General features: G+C 46.1%; 2 protein-coding genes across 9 annotated transcripts; one reads left to right on the forward strand and one right to left on the reverse strand.

Moving 5' to 3' along the window:
* Positions 1-570: 570 nt before the first annotated feature.
* LOC309375024 (F-box/LRR-repeat protein 8-like) lies at positions 571-10,024 on the reverse strand. Of its 5 annotated transcripts, XM_081920392.1 has the most exons (6): positions 9,914-10,024; positions 8,510-8,589; positions 6,159-6,265; positions 5,633-5,747; positions 2,516-2,727; positions 571-1,561 (listed from the first exon to the last, which is right to left on the reverse strand). In XM_081920392.1, the coding sequence occupies exons 5-6, from the start codon at positions 2,677-2,679 to the stop codon at positions 580-582; spliced, it is 1,146 nt and encodes a 381-aa protein (XP_081776518.1). In that variant the 5' UTR covers positions 2,680-2,727; positions 5,633-5,747; positions 6,159-6,265; positions 8,510-8,589; positions 9,914-10,024; the 3' UTR covers positions 571-579. The 5 variants fall into 5 exon arrangements, with proteins under 5 accessions (XP_081776518.1, XP_081776516.1, XP_081776517.1 ...); XM_081920390.1 differs by lacking the exon at positions 6,159-6,265; XM_081920391.1 differs by lacking the exons at positions 6,159-6,265; positions 8,510-8,589 and having other exon boundaries at positions 9,914-10,008.
* Positions 10,025-10,081: 57 nt separating this feature from the next.
* TRADD (TNFRSF1A associated via death domain) lies at positions 10,082-19,083 on the forward strand. Of its 4 annotated transcripts, none has more exons than XM_081920413.1 (5): positions 10,082-10,199; positions 12,294-12,443; positions 13,628-13,908; positions 15,285-15,573; positions 16,777-19,083. In XM_081920413.1, exons 2-5 carry the CDS (start codon positions 12,302-12,304, stop codon positions 17,082-17,084), a joined length of 1,020 nt encoding a protein of 339 aa, XP_081776539.1. In that variant the 5' UTR covers positions 10,082-10,199; positions 12,294-12,301; the 3' UTR covers positions 17,085-19,083. The 4 variants fall into 4 exon arrangements, with proteins under 4 accessions (XP_081776539.1, XP_081776541.1, XP_081776538.1 ...); XM_081920415.1 differs by having other exon boundaries at positions 10,117-10,199; positions 12,298-12,443; XM_081920412.1 differs by lacking the exon at positions 10,082-10,199 and adding an exon at positions 10,362-10,516.

The following is a 19,083-nucleotide window of genomic DNA, read 5'->3' on the forward strand; positions in this document are numbered from 1 at the left end:
AATTTCTGATCTTCCCTGACACCACCCCGATGAAGAGGATTTGAACTTGAGAGAGGGGGTCGAAGCTGCACGATAGTCATGTTTCTGACAAAAAAATCCCCACATGAATATTATTAAGCAGAACTATAAAAACACTGCATTTCGTATACAAATATTTATTGTGAATTATGATCATATCACAGATTTAAAGTGCTATGATTTTGCAAGAATCTGAAAAATATATGCCACTCTGTAAACATTGTTCACCTGTTTCTAGGGCAAAGACTGTGCTTTGTTCACACTAATAGGTAATGGGACTTAGGATGCAGTCCTAACCGTACTTACCTGGGAGTAAGCCCCACTGAATATAGTAGCACTTGCAGCACAATCTTAGCCATATCAGCTGAGAAGTAAGTGTGTGATTCTATTTGGATTCTGTGTTTACCCACCTTACTCCTAAGCAGTTGCCTACTCCAGCAGTAAATTTAGCAACAAAGTGAGAGGAAATGGAATTGCACCACAATCCTAACCATGCCAACTCTGGAGTAAGTAAGTGGGGTTTACTCAGAGGTTAGCAGAGCTAAGATTGCAGATGGAAAATCACTGGATTATTGTTGGTTTCCAAGTGCTGCGTCCCGTGGTGACCTTTAGAGTGTACTTTCTCAAACCCTTGCAGTGTAAAAGAAAGGCCTGTACCACGGCTGGGCTAACCACACAGTAACAGTGGACCTCTTTCAGATGCACACACTTTTTGGCTAGATCTGTTAGCGAGGAGTTGAGGTCATCAGATGGCGTAGTGCGGATGACCAGCCTTTCAAGAGTCTTGCTGTAGTTGCTGGTGGCAAACCGAATCTGGTTCACCATGTACGTGTAAGTGTTAAGCTGCAAACTGGTTACGGGAATATTGGGCTTTAGAATCCGAGGGATCTTCCACGCAGGGACTGTGTGGTCGAACTCCATCTCCACCTGCAGCTGTGGATATCTCTCATGAACCATAGCCCAAAGCTCTTCCGGGATGACGGGGATGTACTTGTCCAGGCGCTCGCAGAAAATATCCAGGCACTTGAAGGGCCCTCGATTTGACTTTACCAGTTCCTGGAAAACATCCTCAGACAGGCTGGCATAGTAGACCCCCAGGGTAGATAAGTTAGGACAAACCCTCAGAACCTCACAGATCGTCTCTGGCTTGACGTTGCAAACCAGGGTGCGGTTGTTGATGAACAGGGTATGCAGATTTGGGCTGCTGGATGCAATCAGCTGAATGAGCCCATCGTCCAGAGTGAAAGGCATTTGCCGGAAATCGATAAGCTGAAGGTTGGTCTTATTCTGGCTCTGGCAGATTCTCCGGATGCTCTGAATGATGTCTTGGCCGGAATAGAAAAGGGGGTTTTCTCCTTTGCACACAATGCACAGAGCCTGCAACTTGTGGTTCTGCTTGGCCAGCATGTCCAAAATCTGAGTGACGTTCCTCTGGGTTTTCTCCTGAGACTGATCAAAGGCTATCTTCAGGTGTCTGATGTGGCTCAGAAACTGTTGCAAGCTCTGCAAAGTGCCTTCGCCATCTTCATCCTCTGTGCTGCAACTGGACAAAAAATGATGGGGGATTTTTTTAAAAAATCAGTTTAATATTTGCATCCTGCTTTTCCAACAACAAATGTTGAGCTCAAAGCCGCTCACAAGAAAAACAATCGCTTTAAAAACTAACAAACATGGCAATCACTAGAGTAATATCAAAAGCACAGTAGCATATAAAGCAAAAATAAAAAAATCCCAAATTAATCACAGCATTAATACAATTCAATAGAAACTCATAGTGATCCAAAGTATCAGGAATGCGCTCATTGATATAGGCTCTCTGAGGAAGATACAGATGAGAAGGAAATCTCCAGTCAGTGGCGCGGCTGGAGGTGGGGTGGAAGAACCTCAGGACTCCCCCCTAGGCCCTCCAAACCTGAGGCTGTAGCTGTCCCAACTTCCTCATGGACAAGGCCCCCATCTTTTCCATATTGCAGAAGTCAGCAGCTATGAAATTGGCCAAGGAACCTTTAAGCCAGCACAACCAGCTCCTCAAGGAGGGCAAGGGGTGGCTGCAGTAGAAGCCTTGTCAGCCTACAGAAAGCCTCAGGTGGCCCCAGCTCTCTGCTGAGAACTGGCTAGAGAGCCCGAACCTTGCAAGAAGCAAGACTGAATTGATGAGGGAGTTCAATCTTGCTTGGGCAGCAGGTCCCACCCACTCCATCACCTTGGGCCAATGTCTGCATACGGGTAGGACAACCCACCTGCCATGTCAAGATACCATCAAACGTGGACACGTGGGTTGTTCTCCACACCCCTCACTTGAAAACTGGCCTCTTGGGGTGAGGTGATAAAGATCTGACATTGTAGACAACTTCTGCTCCACTAGAATCAATTGCAGCACAACAGGATAAGCTTCCAAATGGGAAGAGGCACTTGATAGGCTTCCTCAGGAGGTGGTGGCCTCTCCTTCACAGGAGACCTTCAAAGAGAGGCTGCACTTTAAGCTCTCCCTTCTTACCTGACCTCTGTAAAACTCCAGACGGAGCTGGTAGAAACTGCCGCAGCCCAGGGCCGGCACACATGGAATACTGTGTGCCGATCTTTAAGAGGCAAGTAGTAAAATATATTGGCCAGGATTTCTTCAGGGATGTAGCTCCAAGCGTCGGGGGCCAACACCGGCATTCTCCTAGGGCAGCTGTGGTTGCAAATTTGGGAATGTAGCTTTCGTTGCTGGAAAAGAAACGCACGCAAGATGAACAAACATCAGTCTATGAAATAAGCAGAAATCACGTGAAGGAGTCCAGGAAAACACCACAATAAATGATGCATTATTCCCGAGGTGAAAAATGCCAAAGGGTGGTACCCAATGCTAGTCCTACTCAGACCCGCTGAAGTTAATGGACATGACTCTGAGCAGGCAAATTAGTATTGTGAAAAGGGGCTACACATAGTTAGGTCGTCAGGTAAAACATTTCATGCAATAACTTATGAACTTATCACGTGGACACCCTTCACAAGAACATGTCATTGTACAAATATCAAGAGGGCAAAGTTACTCCGTCAGTCGGCAACCTGGTTGTGTGCACTAAGCCTTGGAGGCAGATAGAGAATCAATGACATCATTCAGTAAAAAGTCAGGCAGGAGGAATCATACAAATATCCACAAGAGTTCCCTATTCAGTGTTTGTTGTCAAATCCTAAAGGAAGCCACCTCCCTTATCAACTGCTTGTTGCTTTTGCTGCAGGTTCCATCTGCAGCTATCCTAGATGGAGGTGAAATTAAATTCAGAAGGAGGGGGCCACCAGGGGGCGCATTGGAAGATGGCCCACAATAACATCTCTCCGACCCACACGAGGTAATTAAGAGGCTGCTATGGGAAGTATGCAGTCTTCCTGCCCCCCCAAGGGGATGGGGGGGACTGCCTTGCCAGCGGTGTCCATAATTCACCCCCGGATTCGAAAGAAGGGGGTGCGGACACTTGGCACAAGCCCTTGTGTGAAGTTGGCTCTTCCCAGACGCTGTCTCCAATCAGCGCACTGGTTGCTTTAGCTCGAAACATATAATTGGAAATATATAATTGGAAAGAAGCTAAAGCACATACATCAAGCGAAGATCGGGAGTTAAGACTGCTGATTAATGGATCTCTGGGAGCGGAGCGACGGGCGTGACAAATAAATCAAGTGATGAATCACCATTAAAAGACTGGTATGTTTGGTGCAAAACGGAAAGGAGGGTGGAGGAAAAAACTTTTCTTTTTCTTTGCCTTATGTGAGTATTAATAACCCTCCACCCCAGAAAGAAGAATCGTTGCAATTTATTAATCACAAGCAGGAATTCAAGAACTGTGTGGAGTGAATTATCGATCAAAGAGAGGATTGGTAAACATCAGAGAACGGAGGAAAGTTTTATGACGCAGTTTCAAATGGCGTCTCGCCGAGACAGGCTTGCCTAAGAAGGATGGGGGGGGAGGACCAGGGTCATTGGAATGTGAATGCTTATAGGAATGTGATCTAGACCTTGGCAGAGCCCTCTGAGATATGTCTGGCAAGCCTGGGAAAATCAACGGACAGACCGAGGGAAAGTTTCTTTACGGAGGTGTGGAAATGGCGGCTGTCCTTATGTGATATGATTTTTGGAGAGTATAAAACCCACACAGAGGATGTTTGTTTTCAACCCGCTTGTGAAGATTATCAGAGATCGCAAAGAAAGGAATATATGATAACAACAAGATGATGAGGAAAGTAACAAAGAGACTATCTGGACAGAACTGGATAGAATTGTCTAATTAAAGCAGCAATATAAGTGATGTTTGGACACCTTTTCGGAGCTTGAAGTATGGGTACCCCCAACAAAAATTTAAAAAATTGGCTGTATAATTTGGAAATAATGTGATTTGATTGGCCTGTTAATAAAAATTATATTTAAAAAAAAAGAAATTAAATTCAGAAGGAAAGCTGAACCCATCCGAATTCAAAACATGAATGTTCAACACTGGGTGGCCTGCTCCCTAGCTCAGTGGGAGGGCAGATGCTTTGAATGCAGAAATAAATGTCAATGAGTTAAGTAGTCACATTAGGACTAGAACCTGATCTCATTTGGAATGATACTGTTGCAAATTACCTTGGTTTTGTTTTTTTTACTTATTTATTTACTAAATTTATATCTGGCCCTTCCTCCCAAAGGGACCCAGGGCAGCAAGTACAACTCCAGGACAGACACAGACTGGGAAATAGCCCTGCTTTAAAAGGCTCATTGAAAGAAGCTGGTCTTCAGTAGCTGCTGAAAAGACAGCAAAGATGTCGCCTTATATTTAATGGGATGGCATTCCAAGGGCAGGTGCTACAACACTAAAGGCTCACTTCCTACATAGTACTGTGTGGAACAGATCTCCTGATAAGATGGTATCTTCAGGAAGCCCTTACTTGCAGAGTGCAGTGATTGAAGGAGGTGAAACGACCTTTTAGCTCGGGACCCAAATATATTTTGGCCTAAATCTCTCAGTATGAACCGCCCAGGACCCTTCAACCTTCACCTGAAGCCCTTTTCTAGGTGTCCCCTCTGAGAGAGGCTCGGATGAAGTTGCCTTATACTGAGTCCATCCTTTGGTCCATCCATCTCAGTATTGTCTGCCTTGAGTCTACAGGCTGCCTATCTCCAAGCCATACCTGGAGATGATATCTAGGAGTTCTCGCATGCAAAATAAGTTCCTCTGTTCCTGGCACTGGGTGGCTGCATTTGGCAGAATGGAAAAGAGTTTGGATTTGATATCCCGCTTTATCACTACCTGAAGGAGTCTCAAAACGACTAACATTCTCCTTTCCCTTCCTCCCCCACAACAAACACTCTGTGAGGTGAGTGGGGCTGAGAGACTTCAGAGAAGTGTGACTGGCCCAAGGTCACCCAGCAGCTGTATGTGGAGGAGCGGAGACGGGAACTCGGTTCCCCAGATTACGAGTCTATCGCGCTTAACCACTACACCACACTGGCTCTCATGCAGAACTACGGCTCTCGAAAAAGTAAGACTGAGTAGAAATGCTCACGTTATTTTTAGGCACCTCAAGGATGGAGAGGGAAGCACCATTCCTCTGCTAAGCAGTTGTATACCCAGGAAAGAGCATTTTGCATCATACGTACCAGGAGCCCCTGGATGTGCTTTCTTCTTCTGCCTGCTCAAGCCACCATGTGCTCTCTCCTTTCCTCCCAGGCACAAAGAGATCAGTCACACTCTCAAAGGTCACAATGAAGGCGTCTGCAACAGGAAGTCCCCATAAACTCTGTTTCCTTTCTGAAACCATGAAGTCACTTCCTTGTTTTCAGTACAAGGTTGTTGTTTTTTAAAGCAAGGGGGGGGGGAGGCTTACGCAAAAGGAAGTTGTGCCTGATTTTAAACACTCCTTGCCCCACCGTTTTTGCCACTCCTCCTATAAAAAGGAGGCGTCATTCATGTGCTGTGTCAAAAGTTGGAAGGGAGGGGAAGGATCTAGCAAGTCAATGTGCGCAGGGGAGGGGCACTCTTTTTTTTATTTTTACAAACACCAGTGAAGTAGCATCAGAATCAAATGGCCCTATTGAGCTATAAGGAAACTCCACAAACCAGGGTATTGAAGGAAGGTTTTGAGTGGGTCATCGCAGGGTACTGCCTTGCCCCGGTACTTCTCACCATTTTTAAAAATCCTTGTCTGAGGTTCTCAGCTGAAAAAGGTTCTCTTCCCTGACTTCTATAAAGGGTTGGGGTGAATCTTGATTACCTTTGCAGACAACACAAAGCTGGGAGAGATAGGTCTATGATAGGAATTTTGAGGTCTTACATATATGGTAATGTTCATAACCGCACATACGTAGATCAGCACAGGAAGACCGACCTGGAACCATTTTGATTCCCAAACTGACCAAATGTTTTCTCGAATCGAACTGTCCCAAACTGACCAAATGTTTTCTCTGCAAGGTCAAAGGAAAATGGAAAAGCCTCCCCATTGTCTTTTCCTTCACAAATCCTATCTTAAGGGTATGTCTGTGTTTGAATAGGGCGTGAGCCTGTGACATGGCCCTGGAACTAAGTATTTATCATTACAAAAGATTGGCCAGGCTCCCAAGGCAATCCAATCAAGTAACCTGCTAGACAGGAGATAAACAACATTCAAATTTCTGTTTAAACCGCCTTTTCTGTGATGTATGTATGATGTTTCTGGGGGTGGTCTTGATCTACAGGGTGGCAATTTCAAAAGTCTTTATAAGGCTTTGCACACCATTTTTCTGGGTTCCTCCTCCTCTCCTGTGGGTGAGGGGAGCACCCTGTTGCAACAGATCAATAAAGATCAAGCTTACTAGCTGCTTTGCTTCTCAATATTCTCTGGTTGGCCTCTGTTATTCTTTCCTACCAATAGGGAACCTATGTAAGGACTCTATATGGGCTCTTGGATATCCCATAAGGGAAAAGGGCAATTTTTGTTTACAACAGGTTGAACCCCTCAGAAGACAGGAACTATTAGTGACCCCTTGTTAGGTTCAGTAAGTCAACTGGCTCCAAATCCAGCTAATAGTAGCATCCTCTAGGCCACAATTTACCAGCTTCTCTGCAAGAACATCATGAGGGACTTTGTGTAAGGCCTTACTGAAATCAAGATATGCCACGCCCACCACATTCCCCTGAGCCACCCAGCTTGTAACTCTTATCAAAAAAAGAAATGTGATTCATCTAGCATGGCCTGTTTTTGAGAAACCCATGCTAGCTCTTAGTGATCGTAGCATCCTTTTGCTCACTGATTAAAAAGACAAGATGACTTTGCATATGAAAAGATCAGCATATGGCACAACAATTGAAACAAAACGTGTCCAAAACAAACATGGAGAAATCTAAATTCCCCACTGCACATTTACACTTGCATCCCTCCCCCAACACCCGCCCCCCTGCCCTGCCCCAGATAGTTAATTTTACTACTGCACTGTTGAGAAAGGAGTGGCTTTCTCCCACTCCAAGGTAAAGTTCATGATGAGTCAAGGTAACCCTTAGCGATTTCTGCTGCCTCTGCCCAAGAATTCCTTGTCAGTGACTCAGCAAGGGAGAGGCAGAATTCTGAAATAAAATAACATAAAAGCAAACTCCAGGGTGGGGAGGGGAGAATAAACAGTTTATATGTTGCTCTTTCCATGAGAAGCTAGAAGTTCCCAGTGGCTCTTGAAGGGGAATTCTTTATTTAAAAGAAAGAGCATTGCTGCCTTTCTGTTCAATCGTTGTTATTTATTTACTTATTGCATTTAAATGCCACCTTTTCTCCGCAGAGCTCCAGGCGGTGCACATAGGTCTCCCCTCTCTCCGTTTTATCCTAACAACACTGTGAAGTAGGTTAGGCTGGGAGGCAGTGACTGGCGCCCAAGGGCACCCAATGAGCGTCATGGCTGAGCAGGGATTTGATGTGCTCAGTGCTTCCCAGGTGCCACAAACAGAGCTTGCAGGGCACTTTGCGCAGCACTTTCCAAGCATCTGACAACCCGCTGGTTGCCAGGTCCTCTTGGGAAGTGTTGTGCAGGAGGTTTTGATGGCACTTACAGTAGGCGGTGCCTGGAAAGTCCCTTTGGGCCAAGCCCTGCCTTAGCTGGCCCACACCTGATATATACGACAACAGGCAAGTGGGCATGGCTTACCTGAAATGGCCTCATAGACCAAACGGGGAGGCTTGGCAGACCAAATTTTACCTGCAGACGGGAGGTTCCCCAATCCTGCCCTAACCAATACTCCTTAACCTTCTCAATACGGGGATATGAGAATGTTTTACTATCCTGTTAATTGTGCTGATTTAAATATGCTGACCTTTAAAGCCCTAAACGGCCTCGGCCCTGTATACCTGAAGGAGCGCCTCCACCCCCATCGTTCAGCCCAGACACTGAGGTCCAGCTCCGAGGGTCTTCTGGCGGTTCCCTCACTGTGAGGGAACCAGGCAAAGGGCCTTCTCGGTGGTGGCGCCTATCCTGTGGAACGCTCTCCCATCAGATGTCAAGGAAATAAACAACTACCTGACTTTTAGAAGACATCTGAAGGCAGCCTTGTTTAGGGAAATTTTTAATGTTCGATGTTTTCTTGTGCTTTTAATATCCTGTTGGATAAAAATAGAGGTTCAGTAGGTATCATGGAGTTGCAGAAGCAGGGATGCAGAGAGGCAGTGTGGCTCCTAAAGGAACATCACTTGTAAGGGCAACCCACCCAGCATTAAGAAATAAAAAAAATCCAATTTTCTGCAGGGCAGACTTTTTCTTAGGAGTGCAGTCATTACAGCCCTGCCAGTAATGCTTTAAACCGAGGCTGTGAGAGCTATCCTTGACCTCTGATGCACTGGCAACGCGATTCCTGAGACACTTGCTGCCCAAGGCTGTCCACAGAATGACAGATGGCATGAAAGACTTATGAAAGCCACATGTTAACATCATTTACAAGGCAGACCTCCCCTTATTGGAGACAGCAGGTGGTTGTTTTTTTCCAGGAAAACGCCAAAATCTCATTCCAAAAGTATACTAAGCAGCTGGCCTCTCAAACAAGGTAGAGGGTTTTTTGTTTGTTTTGTTTTTTGTTTTGCTGTGATTGACTGCTCTTTATTAAAATATTTATATACCTCTATTCATATTATTATTTTTAAAAAAACAACTATAAAATACAGTAAGAAAGACATACAAAAATGTCGAAATCAGCCAACAGTTATGGAAATATGTGATCTTAATTGCCTGCGTTAAGCCCAATGGAAAAGAAAAATGTTCAGGAGGCACTTAGAAGCTAAAACAGAAGGCACCTGCTGAATCTCTATTGGCAGATTATTTCACAATAGTGGGCTGATTTATACATCTTTCATAAAATATCAGGGCAATGGACAGCAACATAACCCACCCCCCGAAAAATCATTAATATGACTGCCTTCCTCAATAATTTTTAAAAACAACTGCGCATAGGACTGCTGCCCCCCCCCCAAAAAAGGTCTTCAAAGAGACTCCTGAAAGTCAGAAGCCAGGTGGCCTGTTGCATCTCTGCTAGAATAATGTTCCAAAGCATGGAACCGGCAACAGCCTCGACAGCACAGGGGATACCTAACAGCGCTCCTCAAAACGAGCTCCTGATGATCATTAGTCATCACAGCCCGCCAGCAAGTTCCAACCTGCCCGTGAGAGCGCAGCAGAGCAGGCTCCTTTTCCCTCTGCAGTCCCCTCTCTGCCTTGGAGCAGCTTTCAGCTAGCAGATCTTCCCAAGAGCGCTGAGAGATCTCCTCTCCTCCTCCTAGCAGGAGTGGAATTAATCTATGCGAGCATATGCACTCTGCTGATGCTCTGGGACACGGCGCTTTTGCTTTCTAAAAACAAGGCGATCAAACAGCACCTTGGTCAGAGCTGTGAGCTGCAGCCAAGGACGAGCTGAATTCCCACCCCGTTCCTTACCTGATTTCAGACGACCCCAGCCCCCAGGCGGCCTCTCCTGTCAAGGCCACGGTTCGGGGCGCCCACTGATTGGCAGCCTGAACTTCCTGGTGCATAAAAACGGGGCGGATCCTTCGGTACCTTCTAAACAAGCAGCCCAATGGGAAGCGGTGCCCGATTTGGACTGGCAGGTCCGCCAGCCGGTCACCGCTGCCTCTCGCAAACCACGTTTGGAGGGGGAGAGACTGTAGTTCATTCTTCTCCGGGGAGAAAACTGCCAAAAAGGAAAAAGCAAAAACTCCACCAGGTTGGAATTAGGCTTTCCCCAGATCCCCGAACTGCAAAAACAATCCTGTGAATTCTTTGCAAGCTTGAAAGTTGGAGGGGGGGGGGGTTGTGGGTGGGAGAGAGCATATGGGGGTGGGGGGAGTGACTGGCATATGGGGGGCGGTCATTGCTCAGGGATCGGGTCATCTTCCTTTAATAGCCACATGATCAGGAAAGTGCAAAGTGCCTTTTTGCTCTTTCCGAGCGGCTAATGCGCAAAGGCGGAAGACGCGCGCTGTAGCTCACTCTGTTTGCGCGCGGGGAGGAGGACCGGCCAGGATCGGGCAAAGGGAAGAGGTAATGGTCGCTCTCCGCCTTGGGAAGCGGGTGGGTGCAAGCGCAGGCTCCGGCTGCTGACAACTCGATCCGAAGTAGCGATCGGGAGCCCCCCGTTGGCCCAAATCGTTCCGTGCCTCCCGCTGCCTAGCGCGGAGATTTCGCTACGGAGAAAGTGGGTGGCAAGGAGTTCCCCCCAAGTTTAAAGTGGCCAATTTTAAAAAGTGGGGAGGCGAGGCTCTTCCTCCAAGTGCAGAAAGGCGCGGGTGGGGAGTGGAGCGACAATGCGCAATTCATCCGTTTTCATTTGCCAAGGCCCAAGAGGCCAGTTTCGGTTCCGTGCGTTCCGGGAAGCGGCTTCGTTCCAGGAACTGGGCTCGGGCATGTTTTGCTCTCTTGCGCGGCCCGAGGGACGGATCGGACCTGACATTCCTACGTACTTTGTGCAGATGGGGATCTCGCTTTTGTAACAAAAGGATTTTGAGAGGGTTCAAGAGAGGAAAAAGTGGAATATTCGCGTACTTCTAGGGACCCGCGAGGAACCTACCCGTTTTAGAAACTTCGGTTTACAAAACTGGGGGCGGATGTGTGTCTGTTTTGGATTACTTAATCCGGAATAAATGCACTCATCAAAGCAGGTCAGGTTTGTCCTGATCGGTAAAAACCTGGAAATGAGAAACGGAGAAGTGTTCGTTTTGCTTTGGCAATAAAAATCAATGCCACCACTTCGATATAGGATACGATATCTTTATTGTCACTGTCCCATACAGAACAATGAAATTGAAAATCTACATAAAACATTCAAAAACCCCTAAAAACTCTGAAACCCCATTTTAAAATACAATATACTATAGAAGTATATTGCATATATATATATATATGAAGTATTATTTAGCAGGTATATAGAACTTTGTTCGGAGTGTTTCTTATACAGTATCTCAGTGATTTTTTACAACAACCATGCAAGTCTGATCAACATTATTTTCCTAGTATTGCAGGGCAGGGGAAATGAGGAGACTCAAATGTAGGCAGTATTCATTCATTCATTCATTCATTCATTTTGCATTTGATACATTTCAAGACTTGTTTTTAGGTGCACCTGACCAAAATGTGGCACGCTCTCTCTGTTTAGAGGTGCAAATTTGAGCAAACAAGAAATGTGATATTGGTGCTGATGACACAAGGTCAGATAGTGCTGAACATGGCCTCTCAGAACAGCTGGTTCTATAAACAAACCTCTCGCAAGGCAAAGGAGAAGACATTGGGACTCTGGCAACAGTTGGATCCTTTTGTTATAGGTCCCCAAATATGTACTGCCTTCTGCTTTATATAAGCCATTATTAGACTTGGTTATGGGGGATACACAATATATACATGAGCCTGGGGAAAGGACCTTAAGAGAAGCATCAAAGAAGTAGAATGGGATCAATTATGGGCTAAGCCCCCTATGGGGTCTGTTTTGGCGCGAGTCCAGGAAGCCACCCTTGAAATAGTTGTGTGATAGCACTGGACTCCCCAAAGGTTTTCCCATATTATTTATTTGATTGATTGATTACAACAACCCTGTGAGGTAGGTTCGGCTAATACTATAGATGATAACTGGCCCTAGGTCACCCAGTGAGCTTTATGACTGAGTGGGGATTTGACCCCTGGTATGAATCTCACATCCATTTGTTTTAAAAGTTTGGTTTTTATATGAATAGTTTATATTATTGTATGTAGCGATCTTTGGATTGAGTGCTATATAAATCTTGTTAAATAAAAAAAAGTCAACGAATTCTTTCGTTTCCTTTTGGAGACAGAAAGATGGGAGACGTCTCTGATGTTTGGGTGGGAAGCGCCTACCTGTTTGTGCAGTCAACATCGGAAAATGTCCTTCTTCCTGTGATGTATGGAGACCCAAAGCAGAAGCCCTGCGTGTTCAAAGCACTCAAGTTGGCTCTAGCGGGTATGTATTCTGTGTAGCCATTAGTGCCCCAAGACAGCAACTCATTGAGAACAGCATCATTTGCCTGTTGTCACTCAGCATCCCTACATCTGAGCTGCTCTTGGAACTTAAGCTTCTGCAAGTCCAAACCTTTGCAAACTGGTGAGTCAGACCATTGGGCTCAGTACTGACTACTCTGACTGGCAACAGCTCTCCAGGGTCCCAGACCTGGAGATACCAGAGATGGAACTCGGGACGTTCTGCATGCCAAGCAGGTGCTCTGCTTCTGAGCTACAACGTCGGCCCTAAAAATAAAGGGAGATTCCAGTCCTGGTTTAAACAGAAGCCTAGGAAACCATCTTATACTGAGTCAGACTATTGGACCACCTAGCTTAGTATTGTCTGCACAGACAGGCAGCAGTTCTTCGGGGCTTCAGGCGCAGGTCTTCTCTAGCCCTTCCTGGGACCTTCTGCATTCAAAGCAGATGCTCCGCCGAAATGCTCAAGTCCTTCCCCAAACATTGCATACTACCCTGCAGTTCTAGAACACAGCAATTTGTCTTCCATGCTCTGTTTGCTAAGAGACTTCCATTCATCGGAACTCTCCAGGGAAGTCTCTTTCCCAGCCTGTAGAATTTACAGGCCTAGAAGGTCTCCTTTACTTTAGTCATAAAGATAATAATAAGTGGAACATAGAGAGGCTTCTGTCTGCACTGTATCTTGCAGCATCACTTTAGGTCTTCTTGTAAATGTGCTATTTCTCTCTGTGTGTTTGTTTGCTTGTTTTCTGGAAGATTATACAAAATTTATTTAATTAATATAAAAATAATAAATAATAATAATTTATTATTAATACCCTGCCCATCCGGCTGGGTTTCCCCAGCCACTCTGGGCGGCTTCCAACCGAATATTAAAAAAAAAATACAGCCTCAAACATTAAAAACTTACCTAAACAGTTGTCTTTTAAAAGTAAAATAGTTGCTTATTGCCTTGACATTTGCTGCTCTTCCTCCCGAAAGGGAGCCCAAGATGACTCAACAGCATAAAACACAACTGAAAAATATATATCTGCAGAGCTGCTGTCATTCAGTGTATAAGGTACAGAGCTTGATAACCCAGTCTGACAGCACAAAGTGGCTTCTTGTGTTTGGTAAGTGGAAAACCTGACAGCCACCGCTAACTTTCCTCCCTGCTCTCTTCCCCAGATTCAACGGGTAGCCTCAACGGGGTAGACGTGCTGAAGGTCCATTGCAGTGACCCTCACCTGATAATCCAGCTCAAATTCTGCAAGAAAGAGAACTGCCAGAGATTCCTGCAAAGCTATCGCGAGGGACACCTCCAAGACTCCCTCCAGAATCACCTCAAACTTTCCTTGTCCATGTCCACCTTAGTCCCTGTCCAGATGGAGCTGAAAACTGGCGCCGAGAAGCTGGACGCCATGATCCGGGAGGAGGAGCGGTGCCTTGAGTGCATCTACCATGAAAAGGTGCGAGTGAGAGAAATGCTGGGCTGCGTGGGTGGCTATATGGCAGGAGCCTGGAACCTTTGGGTGAGCAGGTTTGTTACTTGTCCTTGTGGGCCACCTTAGACAGGTGTGCAGGACAGCCCACCAGCCAATCACCTGTTTTGACATCCAATACATGACAGGTGGATTGACTTACCCACCGAACAAAGTCTCTTGTCCAGAGCTTTCCCAAGAACCTGAGAGCCAGCTGGGCACTTGGGAACCTCAGCTCAAGGGGCATGGCCAGGCCTGTGCTCATCCAAAGGCTGAACACAGGGCATCACAAATGACGTCCCGTGTGGGATGGGCGGGAATAGTTTGGGAGAAGCAGTCCTGTGGACCCAAGTGGGACTTGTGCTGCACCCAGTTTGGTCTGCCGGCCAGAGTTTCCCAACCCCTGCTATTTAGTGTCCAAGTTAGATAATTAAGAGGAAAATTCAGCATGCGAACCGTCCGAGTTTTGCGTCAAGGAAAGCTAGATTCTGCAGCTTGGGCAAATGTGCCCACTTTTCTTTGGCATAATATGTCTTTATGGTTCTTTCTGGGAAAAGGCAAGGGACAATGTGGGGCATTGAAGCCCCATTTTTTCCCACCCACAAGCCCTGCAATTCTTCACAGATCTCAGCAGGCATTGCTCATCCACTTTGAACTCTGTTCTTTAACAAATAGGACTAGAATTATTATTATTATTTAAGTGACAGCTTACCTTCTCAGGGAACTGAGTTGGCCCACAACTCACACTCACTTTACATACGCGAGTGAAAGCTTATGCAGGTGGTGGGGTGAAATAAATAAATGAAGAGTGTGGAAAACCTGCTGTTCCCTGTTCTCCATTTATTTGCTTTTTTCTGCCCACACACTCAGTGGGTTTTCCTTGCTTACTAATCTTTGGGGAGGTTACAGGCTGGTGCTGAGAGCATCCCAGGGCCCTCCCACAACCTACCCAGCGCCCAGTAAGCAGCCCAAATATATATATTTGGCAGCACACCTGAATGTAGGATCTAACACAGTACACATCATGGATGCTGATTTTTTAATAGGGCTTATTACTGAACCAGCTAGTTTGCAGGTAAAATTAACGGGGCAGATGATTTGTGGTTTTTTTGGTATGTTACTTATTGTATTTACTATGTTTATATCTTGCCTTCCCCCATGGAGCTCAAGTCAGTGTATATGGTTCTCTCTCCCTCCCCATTTTATCCTCACAACAACCCTATAAGGTAGACTAGGTTGGGAGGCAGTGACTGCCCCAGGGTCACTCAGTGAGCTTCCTCACCAAGTGGGGATTTGAGGCCTGGTCTCCCAGGTTCTAGCGCAGCATTTTTTAACCACTATACTACATTGGTTCTCCATTTCAGCCTAACCGTCTCAGGGATGAAGAGATCACGGAGCTGGAGGAATCTCTCAGGAACTGTTCCTTTCTGGGCAAGATTGACAACACGGGTCCTTCTTTGAATTCTTCACCTGCATCTTTGAATTCTTCACCTCCATCTTTGAATTCTCCACCTCCATCTTTGAATTCTCCACTTCCATCTTTGAATTCTCCACCTCCATCTTTGAATTCTCTGCCTCCATCTTACAGTTCTGTGGAGATCTCAGGGTCTCTGCCAAAGGGAGACACCTTCACTTTCCAGGGCCAGCAGTTCGGTAAGTGTTTCCAAGAGGAAATTGGGAGAACTTGATCACTTTGAATAAGAACTGGTTACAAGACAAAAAAAATTAAACACGTGTGCACTGAAAGGAGAGAGCTGGACAAATTTGTCTATGTCATCTCAAGGAAAACTCTGAAAACATGGTGCTATTTTGCAGCAGGACTGTTTACTGTTTATAGTTTCGTATTGTAAAGTTTCTGAAGGGGAAGAAAAAGATCAGAAGAGTCGGGATAGTAGGAGAGTTGTCCAGCCAGAAATCACACAAGGAGCACTTGCAAGGTTAGATGTTATTTGAGCACCTGTTAGGTTTCATCTGAGAAGCTTCAAGGGTTGGTGTTGCTGCCTCACCCTTCCCTGAGCTTTCATTGGGGTCCTGTTCTGGAACAGCAGCTGAAGAGTCAGGTGTCCTCCTCATGGATAGGGCTTAAGGAGAGTTCTGCTGCTGGATGGACACCACACCCAGCTATCGCTTCCGTTCAGCCTTGCCCTTGGTGGTGATTTTGGTGGCTCAGGAATGAGGGGATGTGGCCAGCAGTTGAGGCTGTTCTGTTAAGGCAAACGGGACACTTCCCAACCAACCTCAGCCTGCTCTCAGCCAGCCTCCACCTGCCTGCCCGCCCTCGGACTTACAACCAGTATTAGAGAGTGACCTCAGTTGCCAGCTTTGACTTCCTGAGTCTCAGTTTTGCCCTTGGTAAACACCGCAGGAGGAAGGATTGAGACAAAGCTCAGATTAGTTGGCTCTGCCTGCCATTGGCTCTGGCCCTGTCTAGTATTGACATCCCTGCTTTCTGTCCCAACAGTCCCAATGAGTATCAGCCACCATTGGAAACCAGTCAGGGCATATTGTGTTCCTCCAAGCTTTCAGTCTCTCTGAGTGGGATATTCTCCCAGGCAGTGGTCTTGGGAGGTTTATTGGTCAGTAGTAGGATCAACAGCAGCAGCATCCTCTACCTCAGAAGTCTCATGCAGTCCAGGGCTGGTCCTGGCAAGCAGGTAGTGAGGTGTGTCCCCTGTTTCCACATATTGGGAGGGTTGGATCCAGAGCTCTCCATATTTAGAGCAGTCCCATTAAAAGTAATGAACCTACTGACTAACACCAGTCCGTTCATTTGGATGCAACCCTAATTTTTTGTTTTGTACGGAATGACATGTCCCCGATGAGTTAAGATTTTTTTGTTGTTGTTCCCTTCCCAAGCCAACAGAAAAATCTCTCCAGACGACCACCAGACATTTGCCAAACTCGTGTCCAAGAAGTGGAAGCAGGTGGGCCGGTCTCTGCAGGTCAACTGCCGGGCCCTTCGGGATCCTGTCATCGACAACTTGGCCATAGAGTACGACCGGGAGGGCCTCTATGAGCAAGCGTACCAGCTTCTCCGCAGGTTCATTGACTCAGAAGGCAAGAGAGCCACCATAGAAAGACTGGTCGCCGCCCTGGAGGAGAATGGCCTCATCAGCTTGGCTGAGGAGCTTCTGAATGTCCACCAGAATGACAAAACATTGTAAGAGGACATGGGGGGGGGCAGTCCTCACTTGAGACTACAAGCTGCAGGGCCAGTGATGCTCCATACTCAGGTGCCTTACTACACCTCTTGACCGCTCTGTAGCCATTTGATGCCAGACCAGCTGTGGCCCTTGCCACTGGCAGAACCTGCCCTGAGAATAACCAGCACAGGACTGAGGCTGAAAGTCAGTGTACCACTTCAGTGCTGAAATATGGGTGGTCTTGGGAAACATCTTTCATCTTACAGTAGCATCTGGACAAAGGCCTTGGCGGTTTCAGAATTTCTCAGCAATGTAATAGCAGGAAAAGGAAAAGATGTGTGACTTTCAGGAACGGTCTAAATAACTGGTTAGGCTGTGCCTGAGTAAAGGTAGTTCTCAGCACTTACTGACTGTAGCATCAAATAATGACGTTATATGGAAATGTGCATACAAAAGCGAGCTATCCTCAGATTAATGATCTGGCTAGGACAGTCATGTTGTCCAAAGTCAACTTTAAAAAGTGGTACTTTCCAATGCAGCCAGTTCACACAATGGGTTGCAAATAATTGGCATAACTTAATCTAGCATGCAGTTGAATGTGTGAACTGACTCTTATTGGAAATAGGGGCTAGGAAAGGGGTTTTTTTGGGTGGCAGGGGGTATTAGATCTGCAATGACCTATTCATTCCTACAAGCCCCACTTGATGCTGCAGTCAGCAGAGTTGAAACTGCACGTGTGAACCAGCGCTAGGTGGCATTTCCATGAACAGACTGCACCAGCATTTTACACCTTTTATGGAGTTATTCTTGAGTGTCATAGTAACTGTACTGCTGTGATGCTTACTTACAGGAGCATGTTGTCTGCATTTCCTTGCACAGAGGATCCACCTCAGTGACATTATTGTATCCCAGATTCTCTTCCAGGAAGGAACAGTAGGCTCTCTCTTGTCTTCTTGTTTGCTTTCAGTCTTATGGCTGTGTCTGCTTTAGCACCATTTCCCCCAGAAAATGAGGCATGGCTGGGTTGGTAGCCGTCCATGGTTCATGATGACAGCTGTCTCCCTTGGATCCTCTGCACATTTATAGATACCTGTTTCACACATAATGTTAAACCACTGTTTATCAACCAATAGTTTATTCAATCATGGTGTAGCATTATGTATAAATCCTGCCTTCCAGCTTAACTATGGTTTGTTCACTGCCAACAAACCACAGTCTGAAGCCATGGTTTATTGTTGGCTTATGAACCTTGGTTTGTTTTAACTATGGCTTAGTGTTATGTTTGAACCTAGCACCCTTAACTATGGTATGTTTGAGCACCCCATCACGGAAATTTAGTAAGCTACAAATGCACAAGGCAAGAGCAGCTGGAAAACAAACCAAGCTTTTGAAAAACAAGCCATGGTGACTGTCTGTGGGATAACGTGTGGTTAACTCTTGGTTTGTTAAAGAAAGCACGGTTTAAACAAAGCATTATGTGCATACCAGTCCAATAATTGCTTAGAGCAAGGGAAGGGAACCTTAGATCTGGCAGCCCACTTTTCATGTACTATCTTACTGGCACAGGTGAAAGTGTCATTGTTTGTGTGGGCATCATTGTCAAAAGATGGACAATGTATGAGATTCACGAATACCTGTAGCTACACAAGGGGAGCTGTTCCAGAAGCAGATACGAGGGCTAGATATCAGAGGATGCACAAAGCAACCTTGCTAGTGCTAAGAATGTCTGGGTCTAGTCATTTGACATTCCATTTTGCTTTCGGCACAATCTGGTATAGCATACAAATGAAGGAATGGTTAGTGCCCTGAATCTGTGAATCAGAACATGGGAAGATGTCATGTACTGAGTCAGAACCTTGGTCCATTTAGTTCAGGATTGTCTCCATCAGTTGGCAGAAGTTCTCCAGAGTTTCAGACAGAAGCCTTTCTCAGCCATCCCTGGCAATGCCAGAGACCTCTCCCCCCCCGCCAGAGACCTTTCCCCCTTCTCTACGGGTATAAACATCATTTTAAAAACCTA

This window comes from Podarcis melisellensis (assembly GCF_964234715.1).
Source record: "Podarcis melisellensis genome assembly, chromosome: 8".
In the NCBI taxonomy this organism is placed as follows: Eukaryota; Metazoa; Chordata; class Lepidosauria; order Squamata; family Lacertidae; genus Podarcis; species Podarcis melisellensis.